Source organism: Marmota monax, unplaced genomic scaffold (assembly GCF_021218885.2).
Source record: "Marmota monax isolate L192 unplaced genomic scaffold, Marmota_monax_Labrador192_F-V1.1 WCK01_AAM20220418_F8-fsc00073, whole genome shotgun sequence".
Lineage (NCBI taxonomy): Eukaryota > Metazoa > Chordata > Mammalia > Rodentia > Sciuridae > Marmota > Marmota monax.
In genome coordinates this window covers 262,239-284,070 of record NW_026692846.1, presented here as the reverse complement: position 1 = coordinate 284,070, position 21,832 = coordinate 262,239, and the positions used below count along the sequence as shown (strand labels likewise).

At 45.5% G+C, this 21,832-nt stretch overlaps 2 protein-coding genes and 1 long non-coding RNA gene across 8 annotated transcripts in view; 1 reads left to right on the top strand and 2 right to left on the bottom strand.

The window, feature by feature from the left end:
• The window catches only part of LOC124095843 (uncharacterized), a 20,760-nt gene extending 19,507 nt beyond the window's left edge, over positions 1-1,253 (top strand). The window contains exon 5 of the long non-coding RNA XR_009227161.1: positions 1,188-1,253. This is a non-coding gene — a long non-coding RNA (uncharacterized LOC124095843). The remainder of the gene's footprint in view (positions 1-1,187) is intronic.
• Znf251 (zinc finger protein 251) overlaps positions 1-21,832 on the bottom strand; it is a 27,448-nt gene extending 5,616 nt beyond the window's left edge. The window contains exons 1-3 of one of the 4 annotated variants that reach the window (XM_046449218.2): positions 21,712-21,832; positions 15,314-15,626; positions 14,802-14,915 (exon numbers count right to left, since the gene is read on the bottom strand). In XM_046449218.2, the coding sequence (XP_046305174.1) occupies positions 14,802-14,915; positions 15,314-15,440 (241 nt within the window). In that variant the 5' untranslated portion in view covers positions 15,441-15,626; positions 21,712-21,832. Of the gene's footprint in view, positions 1-14,801; positions 14,916-15,313; positions 15,627-16,315; positions 19,662-21,711 lie in introns of those variants that run through there. The other 3 variants (XM_046449220.1, XM_046449217.2, XM_046449219.2) reach the window with 3 other exon arrangements.
• Positions 19,811-21,832, bottom strand: Commd5 (COMM domain containing 5). Of its 3 annotated transcripts, none has more exons than XM_046449227.2 (2): positions 21,712-21,832; positions 19,811-20,789 (listed from the first exon to the last, which is right to left on the bottom strand). In XM_046449227.2, the coding sequence occupies exon 2, from the start codon at positions 20,735-20,737 to the stop codon at positions 20,063-20,065; it is 675 nt and encodes a 224-aa protein (XP_046305183.1). In that variant the 5' UTR covers positions 20,738-20,789; positions 21,712-21,832; the 3' UTR covers positions 19,811-20,062. The 3 variants fall into 3 exon arrangements, with proteins under 3 accessions (XP_046305183.1, XP_046305184.1, XP_046305185.1); XM_046449228.2 differs by having other exon boundaries at positions 19,811-20,994; positions 21,712-21,826; XM_046449229.2 differs by lacking the exon at positions 21,712-21,832 and adding an exon at positions 21,376-21,672.

Below are 21,832 nucleotides of genomic sequence, written 5' to 3'. Positions count from 1 at the left end.
TTTTTTTTTAGGTACCAGGGATTGAACCCTAAGTCCATTAACCACTGAGCCACATCTATGGCCCATTTAATTTATTTTTTATTTGAAATAGGGTCTCAATAAGTTGCTTAGGCCTCACTAAATTGCTGAGGCTGGCTTTGAACTTGTGATTCTCTTGCCTCAGCCTCTGGAGCAGCTGGGATTACAGGTGTGCATACCTGCACCCAACAAAATTGTGTATATTTCTTAAACTGGGTTTAATAATAAAGCAACTCCTATCTAAATAGGGGTTCAGTGCACTAACATGAACTGTGAACATGGGCCATTACTAAAATGGGATAAAATCGTTTAAAAAAAAATGTACTCTTAAGCCAGGCACAGTAGTGCATGCCTGTAATCCAGCGGCTCAGGAGGCTGAGAATCAAAGCCAGCCTCAGCAACGATGAGGTGCTTAACAGCTCAGTAAGACCCTAAATAAGATACAAAATAGGGCTGTGGATGTGGCTCAGTGGTCAAGTGCCCCTGAGTTAAATCCCGGTTACCGCCCCCCAACCCAAAATGTACTATTATAGAGGAATCCAAACAATATTGCAAAATTCTGTAGACATAAACTTTGTCTATGTCATCTTTTTGAGGGCAACTTGAAGGTTGATATTATTAAAAAAATTTTTTTTTTTTCAGTACTGAGGATTGATCCCAGGGGTGCTTTACCACTGACTACATTTTCAGGCCATTTTATTTTGGACAGGCTCTTGCTAAATGCCCAGGCAGGCCTCAAATCCAGTCCTCCTGCCCCTGACTCCTGAACCGCAGGGATTAGGGGTATCCATTACTGCAAAAGGCTTCCAAATGATATTTATTTATTTATGTGTGTTCGCACACGTGTGTGTGTGTGTGTGTATAATATATATATATATATATATATATATATATATATTTTTTTTTTTTTTTTTTTGGTGGTGCTGGGGATTGGACCCAGGGCACTGTGCATGCAAGCGAAGCACTCTACCAACTGAGTTATATCCCCAGCCCCCAAATGATTTTTAATATATGTTATAGCTAGGATCTGGAATGCCCACCAAAGGCCCATGTTGAAGTTAACCCCCAGATAGTGGTGCTATTGGCAGGGGGTTGAACCCTTACACAGAGGGACCTGGTGGGAGGCGGCAAGGGCTTTAGGGATCTGGCCCTTCCTCTTTATGTTCCAGCTGCCAAAACTGCTCAAGACTTCTCTGCCACACACTTCCGCCTTAATGTGCTGTGCTGCCACAGGCCAAGGCAGCAGGGTCAGATAATGGTGAGTCAATAAATCTTTCCTCCGTTTAAGTTGATTTTGTCACAGAGACATAATGCTAACACAACTTCTCACTGTATCTTGCTAGCAATGCAGGTTTGTTTTTTGTCATTCTTAAATGATTCAAGGGTCTTCAGGTTATTTCAAAATAGATAATATTTATGCTCCTATTTATGTAAAGGCTTTAAAAATTAGAGCTGATGGGCTGAGGTTGTGGCTCAGCGGTAGAGCACTTGCCTCACATGTGTGAAGCACTGGGTTCAGTTTTCAGCACGGGACATAAATATGAATAAAATAAAGGTCCATCAACAGCTAAAAAATTTGTTTAAAAATTAAAGCTCATCTCTAAAGTTCCCCATTATGAATATTAATTAGAATAACTACATGCCCTCTTCTCTGAAGGTGAGGCAATTACTCCTCAAACCGTACCAGTCCTCATCATGCTCCTTGGAAGATGGAAACCAATGAAAACCATCTTTTCCCTTCTAAGACCTCACTCACAACCCACCCAAGAGACTCAGGCACCAGTGCCTGTCCAGGGCCATCCCATCTGAGAAACTGCTAGCCCTGACAACCCTGCAGCATGGACTCCAGCAAGTGATACCACCCAGAAATGCACGCCGGGTCCCAGGGGACAGAGCCACCACTGAGCTGCAGTGTGTTGAGGACAAGGGCACCAACAGGCCAAAACAGTCCTAAAAGATGGTCTTCTTTGCACAAAGGGGTCTGTGACGTCTATCCCTGGGACAGATACCACAGCTAGGGTTCACTCAGTGGGCCCAGGAAGCTCTAACCACACAAAACTGCTTGCAAAATTAGCATGGCCAGGGCTGCAGATGTGGCTCAAGCGGTAGCGCGCTCGCCTGGCATGCGTGCGGCCCGGGTTCGATCCTCAGCACCACATACAAACAAAGATGTTGTGTCCGCCAAATACTAAAAAATAAATATTAAAAAAAAAATTCTCTCTCAAAAAAAAAAAAAATCTTCTAAAAAAAAATTTAGCATGGCCAAGGGAAATGCCAGTAGCATCCAGATGGTGGAGGGATGTGCTCACTACATAAAATCCTTAACAAGATGCTGGAGGAAAGCATTACCCATAAATTTTAGATAACCCAGAATCGTGACTGATAGCTCACTGTGAGAGGAAAAACCTGGCAAACTGGCATTAGTCTGAATGCTAGGTGTCAGGCCCCCAAAGCATATGATACTAGGTAACCTAGTAACAACTTGCTTGCGTGTAACTGTTAATAGAATGCTACTTAAAACCCATCAAAAAAGAGACACAAGGTGGAGAATTGAGATTTTATTTGCTCATAGGCTCATTATCCTAATATATTGGGTAATAAATAACATGCAGATAAAAATAGATGAGGGCTAATGATATGGCTGGCAGTGGAGCACTTGCCTAGCATAGCATGCATGAGGCCCTGGGTTGAACCCCCAGCATTGCAAAGAAAAAAATATAAGATGAAAATAATTTAATATCATAGAACATTTGCAAATCCAGACAGCTTAGATGGCGCAGAAAGGGCGACATTTCTGTGCTGCTTCAGCTTTTTTTTTTTTTTTTTTTTGGCGGGGTGGTGGGGGGACCAGAGATTGAATTTAGGGGCACTCAGCCACTGAGCCACATCCCCAGCCCTATTTTGTATTTTAGAGACAGAGTCTCATTGAGTTGCTTAGTGCCTCACCATTGCTGAGGCTGGCTTTGAACTTGTGATCCTTCTGCCTCAGCCTCGTGAGCTGCTGGGATTACAGGCCTGTACCACCATGCCCAGAGTGCTTCAGTATTAATTCTGATTTTGATCTTGTGCTGGAGATTGAACCCAGGGACACCGTCACTAAACTATACCCCTATGCCTTTTTTGAGACAGGGTCTAAGTTGCCCAGGCTGGACTCAAACTTGCAATTCCCCTGCCTCAGCCTCCTTAGTCACTGGGTTTACAAGCATGTGCCACCATACCCAGCTCCATTCTTTTACTCACATGAGTTCCTTGATGCCGGCATAACACGTTTTTAGCTAATAGCCTGTATTGGTGAGCTTTGTGTTATTATAACAAAATACCTGAGGCAATTAACTTATAAAGATAGCATTTTTATTTAGCTCGTGGTTCTGGAGGTTCTAGTCCAAGATCAGGCAGACCTCTTGCTTTGGCCCTCTAGTGAGGGCACCAGACGGAAATGGCAGAAGTGTGTGGCAGAGCCAACTGCTTACACCAGGAGCAAGGAAGCAGAGAGTACTGGTAGGGTCCCACAAGCCCCCACCTCCCAACTGTGCTACCCAGGGCACCAAACTTTTGACACAAGGCTCTCTGGAGTACATGGATCCACCGTAGCCCTGTCCAACCCAAGCTCTCCAACTACTCCCTCTGATTCGTGGGGTCACAAGATCACTGCTTCAAGCCCCAACCCTACCAGCTGCCTGACTAAATGCACAAGAGGACTAAGCCATCAGCATGGAACTTCTCTCCGGTCCATGCTTCTGCCCATACCCTGGACCCTAATGGTAGATGCTCCAGGTCCCCACCCCTTGCCCTTCTTGCTGACTAGCCTGTATGGCCTTGGGGTATCCCCAGATCTATGAGAATAAAATTTCAATTCCTGACCCGTGTCTCACCTCCCAATGATGTGTGCTTTCCCAAAGAAAACCCCAGAATACGTGGTGCCTGGAGGAAGGCACAAGTTCACCCTGAATCTTAACATGTGCTCAGGAAATCATGCATCAGGGTGGTACAAGTGCCAGAATGGATGAACCCACAGGGACACACCACCTGGAGTCCACAGCCACCACGGGGCTGCTCTTGTGTTGCAGTCCCTGGGTGCTGACAATGCATGCTGGATCCACCACTGCACTACCAGAGTCCCCCTGTCCCCAAGTCTCTCTGTGCACCCACCCCTCTTCCATTTCCTGGTACCCATTTGTATTTTTCTTGCGTCTACAGTTTCAACTTTGCAGGAGCATCATTCTGGAATACACACGCAACCTTTCAAGCTGCCTCTTTCCCCTAGTCATGCACACTAAGACTCCTTCACAGCTCCTCATAGCTTGGTAAGCTCACTTCTTTTTAGCCCCACATATCATCCCATTCCACTCATCTATTAAAGAATATCTTGGTTGCTTCCAACTTTTAGCAATTATGAATAAAGTGCTCATAAAATTTGTGTACAGGGTTTGTGTGAACATGAATTTTCAGTTCACTTTGGATAAACACCAAGACTGTGAATGTGATCTTGTGTGTGCACTTCTGTAAGATACTGGCCAGCATCTTCCGTGGCAGCCACAACACCGTGCATTTCAACAGCGATGAAGGCACTTTCCGCTGTTCCCCATCCTCGCTGATACTGGGTGCTGTCAACTTCCTGGATGTGCCATTCTAAAAAAGCATGCAGTGGCATCTCACTGTGGCTCTAACTTGCATTCTAGTGACACAACAAGCAGCATCTTTACACAGGCCTGCCATCTGTGTGTCTTTGGCCAGGTGTCTGTTCAGGCCTTTCGTCTTTTTTTTTTTTTTTTTTTTTAGTTGTAGATGGACACATCTCTTGAGTCTGAAAATTCTTACTGTCTTTTGTGAAAGTTTTTGGTTTTGGTAGTGGTGATTGAACCCAGGAATGCTCTACAACTGACCTTCATCCTCAGCCTTTTTTTTTTTTTTAATATCTTTTAGTTGTAGATGGACACAATACATTTATTTATTTATCTTTATGTGGTGCTGAGGATCGAACCCAGGGCCTCATACATGCTAGGTGAGTGCTCTACCACTGAGCCACAACCCCAGCCCCTCCTCAGACTTTTTTGAGATAGTGTCTTGCTAACTTACACAGGCTGACCTTGAATTTGTGATCTTTCTGCCTCAGCCTCATGAGTTGCTGGGATTACAGATGTGCATCACCATACCCAACTGCATTAGTTTTTAATCTTAATGAAATCTAGCTTATCAACCATTTACTTTATGGATCATGCTTTTGATGTCACATTCCCAAACTTACTATAGAACCCAAGCTCAAATCTACATTTTCTCTTATCATCTAGAAGTTTTATATTTAGGGCTATGAAGTCTGCTATGGACTGAACTGTGACCTTCAGCTTATTTAAAGTCTTAACTTTCAATGGCATTTGGAGATGAGGCCTTTGAAAGATAACTGGGAGTGGGGCCCCATTAGTGGATTAGTGCCCTTTTAACAGAGACCAGAAGATTTCTTTTCTCTACCAGATGAGGACACAGTGAGAAGATAATCATCTGTGAGATAGCAAGAGAATCCTCACCAAAAACGGACAAACTGACAGACTTCCAACCTCCAGAACTGTGAGAAAATGAATTTCTGTTTAAGCACTCAGTTTATAGCATTTTGTTACAGCTGCAGACTAAGTATGAGCAGACTACGACTTGCTGAACCCATTTTGTCCCAGTATTCCAGATGTGGAATACCAATAAACACTTAGATGGAATTATAAAATTATGTAATATATAACATTAAGATTAATATAACTATGTGTAAAGTCTAGATTATGATTTCCAACCTATCTCAATGAACCTGTTTTAATTTCATTGACACCATCACAGAACTAAAACCTTGGGACTTTTTTTTTTTTAATGATCACTTTATTTTTTATGTGGTGCTAAGGATCAAACCCAGTACCTTGTGCATGCTAGGTGAGTGCTCTATCACTGAGTCCTAGCCCCAGCCCTAAAACTTGGGACTTAATGGGTCTTTTGTGTGTGGTACTGGGATTTAACTCAAGGATGCTCTACCACTAAATACACCCCAGACCTTTATTTTTGAGACAGGATCCAAGTGAACTTGCAATCCTCCTGCTTCAGCCTCCTCAGTGCTGGGATCATGGTGCGCCTCTGGCAGAGGGCATCTACATTCGTTTTCTTCGCATGCGATCATCTGATAACTACAGGCTCTCTATTTTGCTTTAATAGTCTATGTCTACTTCTTCAGCAGTACCACACTGCCCTGATAACTGTAGCTGTACAGTGAACCTTGCAATCAGATGGTATGAGTCCGATTTTGATTTTGTGCCGTTCCTTCAATACTGAGTGAGTTATTCTAGGTCTCTTACCTTGCCATATAAACCTCAGAGTCATTTTTTTAAAATATTTTTTTTAGTTGTAGTTGGACACAATACCTTTATTTATTCATTTTTATGTGGTGCTGAGGATTGAACCCAGCGCCTTGCACATGCTAGGCGAGTGCCCTACCGCTGAGCCACAACCCCAGCCCCCCAGAGTAAGTTTTTTGACATCCACAAAATAACCTACTGAGATTTTAATTGGAATTATGTTGAATTTATAGATCAAGTTGGGAAAAGTGACTTTTTTCATCTTTTTTTTTTTTGCGCAGTTACTGGGGATTAAACCCAGTCTTGGGCATGCTAGGCAAGCGCTCTATCACTTAACTACATCCAGAGCCTTTTTGAGAAGCTTCTTACTAGCTGGCCAGATTGTTGGCTTCCAACTTGCGATCCTTCTGCCTCAGTCTCCTGAGTAGCTGGGATTCCAGGTGTGGGCCACTGTAATGACTAACATCTTGACAATATTGAGTCTTCCTATCCATAGATGGCCTATCACCTAGACAATGGTGTCATCTGTAAACAGTTATATTTCTTCATTCCCAATATGTAATAGCCTTTATTTCCTTTTCTTGCTTTATTCCATTAGCTATAGCGTCCTGTACGGTGTTGAAAAGCAGTGGTAAAAGGAGTCGTTCTGGCCTTGTTCCTGATCTTAGAGGAAAAGCTTCAAGTTTTTTCCCATTAAAAATTTTTGTAGGTATTTTTTTTAAACCAAGTTGAGGAATCTCCCCTCTATACCCAAACCTTCTGAGTTTTTATCATGAATGTTGAATTTTGTCAAATGCTTTTTCTGTATCTATTGATATGACCATGTGATCTTTCTTCTTAAGTGTGAACTACATTGATGTTTCAATGTTGAACTAGTTGTGCATACCTAAGATAAACTTCACTTAGTCATGGTATAGTTCTTTTTATACATTACTGAATCTGATTTGTTAATATTTTGTTGATAACTTTTACATCCATATTCATATTTGTCCACTGTTTTATTTTCTTGTAGTGTCTTTGATTTTGCTCGTATGATAATGCTGACATCATAGAATGAGCCAGGAAGTATTTATATCCTCTGGAAAAGAGGAGAAAAATAGCATAATTTCATACTTAAATGGGTCAGAATTCACAAATGAACCCATTTGAGCCAGGGAACTGTTTTGGAAGGTTAATTGTTAACTCAATTTCTTTAATACACATAGACCTATTCAGTTTGTCTACTTATTGTTGAGTGAGTTTGGAGAGATTGATTTTCCAAGGAATTAGTTCAATTCATCTAAGTTATCCAATTTGTGAGCAAAGTGCTGTTTATAATATCCTTTTGACCTCTCCATGTCACAAGAACTATTCATTTCTGATATCAGTGATTTGTATTCTCTCTGTCCTTCTTGATCTAGATAGATGCTTATCAACTTTATTGATCGCTTCAAAGAACCAACTCCTGGTTTTATTGATTTTTCTCTACTGATTTCATGTTTTGTTTGTTTTTAATATTTTTTAGGTGGAGATGGGCACAACACAATGCCTTTATTTTTATGTGGTGCTCAGGATCGAACCTGCGTCCCCCCTGTGCTAGGCGAGCGCTCTACACTGAGCCAAAATCCCCAGCCCAGATTTCCTGTTTTCATTTTCACATTTATTATTTCTTTTCTTCTGTTCACTCTGGATTTAATTTTCTCTTCTTTTCTCTAGTTTCCTGAGGTAGAAGCTTAGAATATTGACTTTTTTTTTTTTTTATACCAGGGATTGAACCCAGGGGTACTCAATCACTGAGCCACATTCCCAGCCCTTTTTAATATTTTATTTAGAGTCAGGGTCTCATGAGTTGCTTTAGGCCTTGCTAAATTGCTGAGGCTGGCTTTGAACTCACAATCCTCTTGCCTCAGCCTCCCAAGATGCTGGGATTACAGGTATGCACCACCATGGCTAGGACTTTAAGATCTTCTTTTCAATAAATGCATTCACTGACCTGAATTTCTCATCATGTTTTCACTCTAGTCCACAGAATTTGCTAGGTGATATTATCTTCATTTAATTCAAAATATTTAAAAATTTCTTCAGAGTTCTTCTTTGACTCACACATTATTTAGAAGTATGCTGTATAGCAGAGCATGTAATCCTATAATCCCTGTGACATGAGAGGCTGAGGTAAGAGGACCCCAAGTTCAAGACCAGCCTGGGCAACTAAGTGTTGTCTCAAGATTAAAAAAATAAATAAAAAAGGCTGGGGAACACCTGGGGCTCAACCCCCTGTACTGGGGTGGGAGGAAAAAAGCATGCTCTTTATACTCCAAAATTTCAGAATTTTCTACCTATATTTTTGTTATTAATTTCTAGTTTTAATATCACTGTGGTCTGACAGCACATGTTGTACATTTTCTTTCAGTATTAGGGATTAAACCCATTGATCCACATCCCAGTTTTTGAGATTTGTGATCTTCCTACATCAGCTTCCTGAGTAGCTGGGATTACAGGCATGTGCCACCACATCTGGCAGTCTATCCTTTTAAACACATCAAAGTGTGCTCAGGCATAGAATATGGTCTGTCTTGGTGAACATTCCAAGTGAACTTCAGAAGACTATAATCCGGGCTGGCAGTGTAGTACAGGGGTAGAGCACTTGGTCAGTATGCAAAAAGCCTTGGGTTTGATCACCAGCACCATAAAAACAGAACAAACCTGCTGTTGTTAGATGAAGGAGTCTGTGGATGTCTATCCCAGTGATGAATGGTAATGAGCTCAGTTGTGTCTGCAGATGGATCTGTCCATTGTAGATAGAGACAATAGCTGGAGTCTCCAACTATAGTACTAGACTCATTTCTTTCCCCTAGCAGGCCTATCAGATTTTGCCTTTAGTTTTCTGTTGCTGCTGTTAGGTGCATCAGGAATTGTTGTCTTTTTGATGTATAAAGCCCTTACCATTATGCATTATTCCTCTCTTCCTGGTGCCTTTCCTTGCTCAGAAGTCTGTTGTGACTGAAAATAATGTAAACATTCCCTCTTTTTTTGATTCCTATTAGCATCTTTTTCCATGTCTTTACTTTTAAGCTATATGCATTTTTATGTTTATAAGAGGTTTCTTGTAGAAGACATAGTTAGGTCTTGCTTCTGACCCACTCGGATGGTCTCTATCATCTACTGATCAATGAAGGTTATTTTTGTCCTTAAAAAAACAAAAAACAAAACAAAACAAACAAACAAAACAAAAAAACAAAAAACAACAAGACAGGGTCTCACTATGTTGCCCAGCCTGGCCTTGAACTCCTGGGCTCAAGCAATTTCCTTGCCTTAGTCCAAGCAGTGGGAACTACAAGTGTGGGCCACCACACCTGGCTGACCACCGACATTTAAAATGACTGTTGAGTTGGGCACAATTGCACACACCTGTAATCCCAGAAGCTAGGGAGGCTGAGGCAGGAGGATGGAGAGTTCCCAGCCTCTGCAAAAGCAAGGTACTAGGCAACTCGGTGACATCTTGTCTCTAAATAAAATACAAAATAGGGCTGGGGATGTGGCCCAGCGCCTTTGAGTTAAATCCCTGATACCCCCGCAAAAAAAAAAAAAAAAAAGACTAATATTGTTGAAATTAATATTGACAACATTTGTCCCTGTTTTATATATTACAGTTGATCTTTGTCCCTGTTTATCTTCTATACTTTTTTCTGCATTTTCTGGTTTAAAAATGGTTTCTTCACTGCTGGGGATCAAACCTAAGGTCTTACACATGTTATACAAATGCTCTATCACTGGGCTACTTATTTTGTGGTTTTGAGTATTTTCTATTACTCCACTTTGTCTCCTTGTCGCCATATTCATTATACTTGTCTTGTACTTTTGTTTTTAATTGGTTTTCTATCTACACTTACAACTAATCCAAGTGTGCCTTCAAATAACATTATACTCAAAACCCTGACCAGTCTATTAGTGAGTCATCAAAGGCATCTGTCATTACTACTATTATAGTGTTTTTCATTTCTAGCATTTTTTATTCTATTTTAGAATTTCAATCTCTCTGCCTATATTATATATCTGTTTCTGTACATCATACATTTTCCACTAAAGCCTTAGTCATATTAGTTTTAAAAAAAATCCCTGATCTGGTAATTCCAACACTCTTGCCAGTTATGACTCTCATTCTAATGTTTGTTCAGTCTCTCCACACTGCATTTTTCTTTCAGTGTCTTACAGGTCTTTGTTAAAAGGCAGATGTGACAAGCTGGGTAAGGGAGCTGTGGCACCCATGCCTCAGTGCTGCCATGTTGGCTGTGCAATGAGGCATGCAGCACCATAAACCTGTGCTCCAGGGCCCTCACAAGGTCAGGGAGAACAGAGTGCTGGGCTGGGAGCTTCCTTGCTCAGGTCAGGCAGGCTCTGGCAAGGCCATCTATCTAGAGAACAGCTTTGTGAGGAATAGTGCTCTGACATATTTCAGAAGTTTCTTTTCCCTTTCCCCTGCCAGAAGCATAAGGAGATTTCCCCCAATGTTCACTGTGGGATTCATCACATTTCTGGCGGTAAAAAAAAAAACAAAAAACCCTCAAATGTTTATGAGCCTCCATGACAGGTCTCCTGTCATTTTTATAGCTCAGACTTGTCCACACTGAGCTTCTGTCAATTTGTCCATTTCTCTTCAGGTTTCCTACCTGCACCATTTCCCCTGGAGGTTCCTGTTCACAAATCATGACTGTGTTGCCTATCCAATTTGGGTGCAGTGGTTTGCCCTGGGACCTCAACTCTGATTGATCCAAGAGTCACTGATTTTCCAGTTTGTTCAGTTCTTTACTTGTTAGAATCCCGCAGCAACTTCTAAGCTCCTTACATGTCGAGACAGCAAAAAGTCTATTTTTTTTCTTTTATTTTTTCATAAACTACATACAAATGGTTCCTCAACTGTTAGGTTTTCATTACTGTGATGAAATACCTTAGATAGGTAAATGGAGGAGACACTTATTCTGGCCACAGTTTCAGAAGTCTTAGCCCATAGTCACTTGGCCTGTGCTCTGGGCCTGTGGCAGCAGTACGCATTGTGGCAGGAGCCTAGCATGGCAGCCTGTTTACTCCATGGCGGCCAGGCACAAAACAGATAGGATGGCGTGGGTCCCAGAGACTCTCCAGTGGCATTCTCCCACTGACCTTGCTTCTTCCCCCAAGCCCAACTTCCCAATGGCTCCTCAGTTTAGCCTTTTACACGTTGACCTTTGAGGAGGGTTTTGCATAAGACTTTTTCAATCTTATGACAGCACAAAGTGATATATATTCAATAGAAACTATATTATTTTGAATTTTTAATCTTTTCTTGGGCACTATGATCTCTCTTGCAATGCTGGGCAGTGGCAGAAGTCACAACTCCCAGGCAGCCACAAGATCACAGGGCAACAACTGTACTCTCCAGTGTGCTGTGCTGCTAAGCTGGCATATTTGGTAGGTTAGATGCACTAAGTGATTTCCAACTTATGATGGGTTCATCAGGACATAACTCTGCTGTTAATCATCTATGACGATTTAAAAAGAAAATTATAATATTGTCTCAAATGTACACAGATATATTACATATAACTTTACCATAAAGGAGGGAAGGGATGGTTGAGATTTATAATGAATTAGTACATGAAAGGCAAAAAAGAGAAATAAAAAAGGACCCTGTTTCAAATTAAAAAAAAAAAAAAAAGGGCTGGAGATGTGGTTCAGTGGTAGAGTGCTTGCTTGTCACACATAAGGCCCTGGGTTCCATCCCCATTATCTCTCTCTCTCTCTCTCTCTCTCACACACACACACACACACACAACGAGACATTAAATATTAATAGATTAAGCACTACAATTAAAAGATAAGGGGCTGGGGCTATAGCTTAGTGGTAGACTGCCTACCTAGCACAGGTGAGGCACTGTACTAAAAAAATAAAAATATAGGCATGTTATCCCTCTATGACAATAAAAAATTTTTAAAAAGGCTCAGTGGTACAGGGCTCGCCTGGCACGTGCAAGGTCCTGGGTTCAATCCTCAGTACCACATAAAAAAATAAATAAACAAATAAAACAAAGTTTAAAAAAAAATTAAAAAAGGACTGGGGATGTGGCTTGGGGGTTGGTTGAGTGCCTGAGTCCAACCCCCAGTACCAAAAAAAAAAAAAAAGAATAAGGCTAAGGCTAGAACTGCTATGACATATCAGATGAAATATAGTCAGAACCAAATATATTACCAGAGATGATAAAGGATCCTCTTATCCCTAAAAATGATGATTAGAAGTAAAAATAATACAAATAACACAGCTTCAAAGTACATGAACCAGACACTGAGAAAATTAAAGACAAGACAATTCCACAATCACATGTGGGTATTTTAACACCTTCTCTTAGTAACTAAAGAATAACTACACTGTTGGGTGTGGTGGTGTACGCCTGTAATCCCAGGGGCTCAGGAGGCTAAGGCAGGAGAATCAAGAGTTCAAGGCCAGGGCCAGGTTTGTAGCTCAGTGGTAGAGCAGTTGCCTAGCATGAGTGAGGCACTGGGTTTGATTCCCAGCACCACATAAAAATAAAATAAAGGTATTGTGTCCATATACAACTAAAAAAATATTAAAGAGTTCAAGGCCAGCCTCAGCAAAATCGAGATGCTAAGCAACTCAGTGAGACCCTGTCTCTAAAAAATACAAAATAGGGCTGGGGATGTGGCTCAATGGTTGAGTATCCTTGAGTTCAATCCCCAGTACCGCCCCCCCAAAAAATAAATAAATAAATACATAAATAAAATAACTACACATAAAATGAGCAAAGGGCTGGGGGATATCTAAATGGTACCATGAAGCACCTTGACTTAATTGCTACTTGAACCTATCCCTTTTTTTAAAAAAAATCTTTAATTAATTAATTAATTAATTAATTAATTAATTTTATATGTGGTGCTGAGGATAGAACCCAGCACCTCGAATGTGCTAGGCAAGTGCTCTTCCACTGAGCCCCAGCTGCAGCCCATTGAACCCACCCTTTTTACATGCACGCAGATACTTACTGAGAGAGATCCTAGAGTCATAAAACAAGAGCAAGCAAAAACGAGAAGAATGAAATTATACAAGAATAGGTTCCCTGACCCTGGTAGAATTAAATGACAAGTCAACAACAATAAGAAATAGAAAAGTACCAATTGTTTTGAAAAGTAACACACATCCAACTAATCATTGGGTCAAAGAAATCACAAAACATAATATCTTGGACTAAATGATGACAAAAATATAACATTAAAATTTTCCAAACTGGAACTACAGCCATGCTTTCAGTCTTATAACTCCACCTTTCTACAAAAAGAAGCATCGCAAGTCAACAATTTTAGCACCCACTGCCAGAAGCAAAAGGCTTCAAACAGGTGGTTTTGAATGTGCATAAATTTGGGGCATATTATTTACAAGAGTCTTTCTGAGTAACTGGAAGACAAGCTCCAGCCAACAGAGAAATGATGCAGAAATTTCTGGTAAAAGGTTCAACAATTAACTAAAAGGTAAAAAAAATATATACTTAACAGCAAAAAACAACAACATCAAAGGTGGGGCTAGGAGTAATAGTAAAGGGTAAAGGAATTACATATTCTGACAGTGTAGAGCAATAAAATAACAAAAAAAAAAAATAGAGAGGAAGGAGGAGAAAAAGGTAGAAAGCATAACAAGCCTCAGTAGCTGATGAAAAAAGTAGAGAAGCTGGATCCAACAGAAAAAAGTACACATTTAAAAAAATATTATTGCTGGGCACGGTGGCTCATGCCTGTAATCCTAGTGGTTCAGGAGGCTGAGGCAGGAGGATTGTGAGTTCAAAGCCAGCCTCAGCAAAAGTGAGGCACTAAGCAACTCAGTGAGACCCTGTCTGTAAATAAAATACAAAATAGGATGGGGAGAGGCGGTTTGGTGGTTGCGTGCCCCTGGGTTCAATCCCCTGTACCAAAAAAATAAAAAAATACTATTGACCCAGGAACTGTGACTTCACTCAGGAGCCGAAGCAGTAGGAAGCTTGAGTCCATAAATTCAAGACCAGCCCACAATACACTGATAGCGAGAGAGCAAAAGCATGTGCACATGAGGACACAGGTCTCAAGAAGGAAAGAGAGAGAATACTACTGACCAAACTGAGTTAGAGGAAAGAAAAGGTGAAGAAGAAAAGGACATGACAGGCAACCCATAGCTACTGTCAAAAGAAAGCCAGCAAGAAAGAGTATTATGTAAAGAAGAGAATGAAGGTGCCACAAAACGCATACAACGGGCACTGGGCACTGCATACATTTTCTAGAGTAAAGCAAATGGAGCAGTAAGGGAAGCCCTTGTAAACAAGGAGCACATGCCACATGTCTGTGGTGACTACATCTGCTCTTGGAGCGGTTGGACTAAGCACAACAACCCAACCGCCCTCACTGCTGCAGTGAGTGTAGAACTGGGAGGGGGGTTCTTAGGGTTAGCCTCCTGCCCATTCTCACCTGTTCGGCAGTTTCTCAAGACCTCTGATTCTTCAGCCCCCAGAAGATCCATGACCCACAGCTCCTCGCCTTGCTCCAGCTGGGAGATCAGCTCTGGCTTAGGGACAGGGAATCCTGTTGAGGGTGAAAACCTGGGTGAGCCTGTGCGGCCTCTGCCCACCAGGTCTCCCAAGCCAGGTGAGAAGTGCCTGCTTGCTGCCATGCTTGGTCAGAGAAAGCCAGGGGCTGAAGTGTTTTTTGTTTTGTTTTAAGGAAGAATTCACCCTGTTCTCCTGGGGGCGGCAGGGAGGAACACCACCACTGGGCCACTGGCAAAGGGAGCGAAGTCCCTCGAATCGGGCAGCAAGGCTCTCTCACGGGCAGTGTTCTTTCAGCAGAGATCAGACTGTTACCCGGGGATGAGGGCGGGACCTTCTTGGGATCCAAAAAGCCAAAGCAGCCCATGAGCCCCTTAGAGAGGCACCCCCTCCCCCTGCCCCACCCCCGCTCCAGAAGCCAGAGGGAGTTCTCACCTAGGGAGGCCACGTTCCCATAGTTCTCCAGCATCACATCCCGGTACAGCGCCCGCTGCTGGGGCCCCAGCTGTTGCCCCTCCGCTGGGGAGAAGTACACTGCCACGTCCTGGAAAGTCAGCGGCATCGCGCCCGGGGACCGCACGGCGTGGTGCCTGGCGCGCTCCTGGAAGCGGATTCGCGGTCCGGGGGGCTGTGGAGCCAGGACCCGCTAAGCTCAGAGCCGCGACCCCTGCGGGAGGACGTGGGTCCACATTATCAACTCTTCGGCTTCCCCCACCTCAAGGCTCACAGGTCCGGAGACGGCTTCCGACTGCGGATGGCGGGGAGGAACGTCAAGTCTCCCGGCCGGACTCGGCTGCCATCCCCCGAAGCGGCCGCCATGGAATCCGAGAGAAAGCAGGGGGCGCCACGGTCTGCGGCCACCCAGCTCTCCCTCAGGAGACTTGGGCGTGTTCGGCAAGAACAGCGGAGACGCGACCAGAGGAAGGAGGCAGCCTGCATTCTCGCAGAGGCCTCCTGGGGCCTGTGTACCCTCTCCACACCCTAGGCCCGCTCCCGCCAGTGCGCAGGAGGGCCGGCGGCGGGCGCTGCAGCTCCGGCCGTCCAATCTCGGGGCCTGAGGCTGGCGTGCCGCGCCCTGAGGCCTCCCGCTACCCCGGGCGGCGCGGTGCGGGCGAGCTTCGAGGGCCCAGCCCCAGCGTGGACTGACGCCCCGGTCTCACCCCCGCCCGCAAGGCCTCGTACTCCCCGCAGCCTCCGCCCGCCTCTCGGGTGGTCGGTCGCGGGCGCGCGCCCGACAGGCTCTGAGAGCCGCCTGTGCCCCCTCCCCCAGTGTCCCCAGCATCACTAGAGCCCTCGGCCGGAACCTGCCTGCCGGCGCGTCCAGCAATCATCGAACTCGTTCGCTTAGTGCGTGGCTTCCCGTGTAACACCCTCACAGCCGCCGGCCCGGCCGCCGCCGGCTACCTGCACTGCGGGAGGAGCCACGAAGAGCCTCACCTCGGTGCCGGCTCACAGGAAGCGTCGGGTCCGAAGACCGAGCTCGGCAGCTAGCAGCAGCGTAGTGCGCCGACCAGCCGGAGACGGGGCGAGACGATCTAGCTGCGCATGCGCAGGCAGCCCTTCCCTGGAGACCGAGAGCCGGAAGCGGGATGAAGCCCAGCCCCGCTCATTTCCGGGGCTGGTCTAGGACTCCAAGGACCCAAGCCAACGGTGGTCCGCGGACTGCTGGAGGGGAACGGCAGTCCTGCCCCACCTGCGGCTTCAGCCCGCCCGGCTCCGCACTACAGGTGCTTCATCTCCGCAGTCTCCCGACAGTGTCAATAGGTTAGTTCAAAGTAGCACTTGGTAAAATGGAGGAGGCAGTACGGCGGGGTTACTGGGAAGTAAAAATAAGGTGAAGCTAAGGGATGACCTTGACGCCCCAAATTGGCTATGCACAACCTGGGGGTGTGCTGCGGCTCAGTGTGCAGCGCTGGCCTGGATTTTGGGGACCCATTCCCAGTGCTGCAAAAAATAAACCTTACAAAAAGACGGCAGGGCTGGAGCTGGGGTTGTGGTTCAGCGGTAGAGCGCTCGCCTAGCACGTGCGAGACCCTGGGTTCGACTCTTGGCACCATATAAAAATAAATAGATAAAATAAAGGCATTGTGTTAATAACTAAAAATGTTTTTTTTAAAAAGCGCACGATTCGGGAGGCTGATGCAGGAGGATTGCAAGTTAAGAATAGCTTAGCCAACTTAGACATGTCTTAAAATAAAAAAGGGTTGATTGGAGATATAGCTCATGGGTAGAGAGCTCTTACCCGGCAAGCACAAGGCTCTTGGTTCCATCCCCAGCACTGCAATAAACAAACTCTGAGGCCATGGTTATCCCTTCCCTAACGGTTCTGTAACTTATAAATCCACTTTGGTGTTAACGATATTAGTAATTAAAATTGGAACAGAATAATTTGTGATTACCACAGTCACACCATAAGTATCAGTAAATTAACAGTGATGAAAAAACTGATGTAGCCTGTGAATTTATTCAACAAATTCTGATATTGTGGAATTTACAAATATGAGCAGTCTGTGTTAATGGCATAGCTTGCTCACCATAACAACTTTCCAGCTTCCATGTTCTTTTATGCACTGTCCCATTTTAACAAGAACCCTGATAGGTCAGTTTCACCAGAAGTCCCCTTAAACTCAAGTTTTCTTATCCATCCACTCCCCCACCAGCTTCATGGCCTATATGTCCCCATGTGCCTGGGCTGCCATCTCCCCTCTGCCTTCTGAGGTGGTCCTGGGTAGTTGACCTTACAAAGCATTACATCCTGAATACAGTTTTCCTTAACAGTTTTTCTCCCTCCTTAAGAAGCAGACACGAAGACTACTAAGTGAAGGGTCTTGACTCAGTTCTATTCAGGGTACATCAAAGCCCCTCTGTGAGGTGGAACATGGTATTACCTGCTTCTCCAAGTCCTCTGCCTCTGCCCTTTCAGTGTGTGCCTAGAGCCCTGGCCAGTGGAGGTAAGGGCTGTAAGTTTGTTTTCGTGAAAAAGCTTGAAAAGATAAAGCAAGTGAAGCCGACGTGTTTGGGCTCATGTTAGAAGTCCAGAAGTGGTGTGCCTAGAATTCACTCTGACTGCTTTGCCTGGCACCTTTCTTTCTCTGTTCTTTTTGTTTTTGTTTTTTAGTACTGGGGATTGAACTTTACCACAGAGCCATGTGGACAGTTAGATAGACTCGTAGCAGTGTCAAGATGCTTTACATGTGGGCAAAGGGACTTTTTTTTTCTTTCCAGTACTGGGTATTGAACCCAGGCACACTCCACCACTGAACTACATTCCCAGCCATTTTTAAATTTTTATTTTGATGCAGGGTCTCACTAGGTTGCCAGGCTGGCTTCAAACTTGGGATCCTCTGGCCTCAGTGCCACTGTATGGAGGGACTTAAGTAAAAAATTTTTGTCCCTACATTCCTGTTTTATTTCCAAATGTATCATGAGTACATAGTCTCCAACACATCTAATAGTTGAGATCATAAGTATGTGACATAAAAAGCTCTGTCACTGGATAAGGTTGACATGGGCACTCTGCTTACTTGTGTACATCCTTTTTTGCGGGTCTGGATCTCCTTGTTCCCTTCAAGGTGGGCCAGTGGTCCTGGGGGACCCAGCTGAGGCTGAAGGACACAGGGGCATTCTGCACCCTTAGCTGAGCCAGGCCTGTGAATCCTCCAGCTCTAGAAACACAGCAGCCTCCCTGGCAGCCCTCTGTCCTCAAAAGGCAGCCTTTTCCTTTCCCTGTGGCCCACACCTAAGTTGCCACAGCTGTAGTTCTCACTCAAGAGAAAAAAAGGTGTTCACTGAGATGGAAGAAACCAAGCATTTTTCAAACAGCCTATGTGAGTAACAGGCTGGCCCGGAACAGCAAACTTTATTTGCTGTTCTCAGAAGTTCCTGCACTTAGGCCTGATTATCCTATGAGATGTATGAACTGGTTTCTCAGCAGAGAACCAACCAGATGTAGACTAAAAAAGTGCAGGAAGCAGGGACCCCTCAAGCAGATAGTCTGACAGCCCTAAGACCCCTAGCCAGAGAATGGCTATTCTGAGGACTACAAAGCTGGCCATACACCCCCCCCCCCAACATAGCTACCCTGGAGGCACTCAGAAAGGCCCCCTACCCTATCCAGCAGCTCCACCTTACAACAGCACCCCTCATAGTGGACTCTCAACCTCCTCCCTGTTCCCCTACATACTACTCTAAACACAGAAACAGTATTATCCTTTTACTTATTTATTTTCATGGAACTGGATAATGAACCCAGGGGCACTCTATCACTGAGCTACATCCCCATCCTTTTTATTTTTAATTTTGAGAAAAGGTCTCAATAAGTTGCTGAGGCTGGTCTTGAACTTGCAATCTTCCTGCCTCAGCCTCCCAAGTGCCTGGGATTACACATATTTACCACCACCCCTGGATAATGTTATCCTTTAAAATAATAGAAGTGTTATCCTTCTAAAACAACCACCAGAGTACATCCTTCCTCTGTTGAAAACCCTCAGGGACTCCCACTTTGGCTTAGACTTCAACCACAATACTTTGAGCAGAATTTCTCAGACCTGACCTGTGTACCCTCCCCAGCTTTACCTCCCTCCAATGACCTCCTCCTACTTGGTTGGAGGCACGTGACATCCAATATACCTGGTCTCTCTCTACTCATCACCTGTGCACCAGCTGGTCCCCCAGTGGACTTCATTCCCACAACTCCTGTCTTTCAAGTCTGCTCAGATACCATGTTCTCCAGGAAGTCCAGCCATGATACAGCTTATAGGGGCAGGCATGTCCTCACAGCCTATACCCCACCTTGCTCAAAACTAAGTACACATTTGTCACCCCTTGATAAGCTGTACCCACTGTTTACTATGCATTTTGTAATGTTTCCCCCGCTTCCCAACCCACAACGATATCAGCCCCACAAGGGCAGGGATTTAAGACAGACAAAAGTGCCCACACCAAAAACAGCATTTATGAAAGCAAACAAGAAAAAGGGCCCAGATGCTTAGTGGGGTCAGGCTGAGCAAAGGCATATTCAGAGGACCCTGATTTGGACCCCAGACTGTCACTTTACCACACTCAGAAGCAACAACAACAACAAAAAAAAAAAAACCTGGGGAAGGGGTGACATGCAGTCTAGCATCCAACTAGAGGAAATGCAAGTTGCATTCTGGCACCAGCTGCAATGCTGACAAGGGAGGCTCAGTCCTGCAGTCTGCGATCGCACCTCCTCTCCAGATCTGTCATCTCCTTCAGGACCAGCGCCACACTGTACCGCAGTTCCTGGAACTTGGCTGTGGGAACCTCGAAGCGATATGCTGACCCATCTGAAAGCTTCAGCTGCATCAAGATGCTTGGCTTCAGGGAGCGGGCCAGGGCACTGGTGGAAATTGCCACATCCACCCTCCACTTAAAGTCAGCAATGTGGGGAAGCCAGGAACCCTGCTGCTGGGCCACAGAGTCCAGGAGGGGGCGCTGACCACCAAAAACCACACTGGTCAAGTCCCCAACCAGGTCTTGGGGGATGCCGAGCTCCTGGAGTTGGTCCTTGAAGGCATCAGGCTTCAGGCTGGGAGAGGGAAGCCGGAGAGCCTGTTGGAGTAGTGTGTGTGTGCCAGCAAGTAGGGCACCTAACTGCTCCTCTGGCAGGCTGGAACTGGCACCCAGGTGCTGCATGGCCTCTCGGCAGTCCTCTCCTTGCAAGCTGCTAACCACAAGCTTCAGCAACTTTCTGAATGTGCTCCTGTCCAGGTCTCCCAGAAACCGGGCCATTGCTGCCACCTCTGGAGGGACTTGGGGCCCCAGAAAACTGACCCGGCCACTGTGACTGTCAGCAGGATGATGCAGGTATGGAGCTGCAGTCCCTAAGGCAGACATCGCTGCTTCCTCCTCCTTGATCAGCCAGAGGGGAGGTCCCAGCCACAGCTCCCTGAAGGGAAGGGGGAGGGAAGGCCAGTGACTGCCACATCCTTAGGACCTTAAGGATCATGTGGACCCCACCATTAGGATGCTGATGGATTGAAGTACCAGTGACAGTAGGTGTGATGGGACCAGGGAAATGACCCCGTGAGCAGGTGGAAAAGAGGCCCACATGGGTCCTGATAAGAGGGGAGGCTTCTCAGAGGAAGTGACGTCTGAGATGAGCAGGAGTTGGTAGGGAAGTGGGTGAAAAGGAAGAGAACCAAGAAAAAAAAAAAAAAAAAAGAGAGAGAGCGTATGTAAATCCTAAACTAACAGATACAAGATTATATTAGGAGAAATACCCGCAGGCACAGGACACGGCAGTTGGGACCCCTCACTACTCAACCCAGAATATTCACAACGTCCCTGCAAGACCTAATCATTTTCACCTCACAAAGGAAATCCAGCCTACAAATGCAGCTGCCCAAGCCAAAAACTAGCGTCTAAACCTGCCCACTAAGAAGGGCCGCGTTAGCACAGGGGCTACACTCAGCCTCCCCTGCAGGAGGACCAGGTAGAGGCAGTGCACCACGTAAAGAGGGCTGTGGCACTACCTGAAAAAACAGTGGTGACATCGTCGTCACGGGCGACGTGCCCACACATTTGCCCCAGGGGGAGTGCACGGTCCACCTCGACAAGCTGGGTAGAGGGAGCAGGGCGCTCCCTCACGAGTATTCAGAGGCCCCTGGGCTCTGACGTGCTGCCGCTGCCCAGGCCCGGCTCCCCTCTTCCGGATAAACGGCCCTTTCGCACCCCGCGGCCGTGTCCGCCCGGCGCTCAAGACAAACTCGTAGGGCCATCTCCCACACCGAGGGGCCGGGTCTCCGCTCGCGACGCCACCGCGGGGATGTCGCCCCAGTGCCCCCTCCCGCGCCCTCACGCCCCCGCACCTGGAGCCCTCCGCAGCAGCAAGCCAGAAGCTGGGCGCGGCCTCCGTGTGGCCCCAGACTCTCACGGGCCTCTCTAGGAAAGCGGAGCGCTCGGCTCTATGGTTCGCGACCCGGGGGCCGG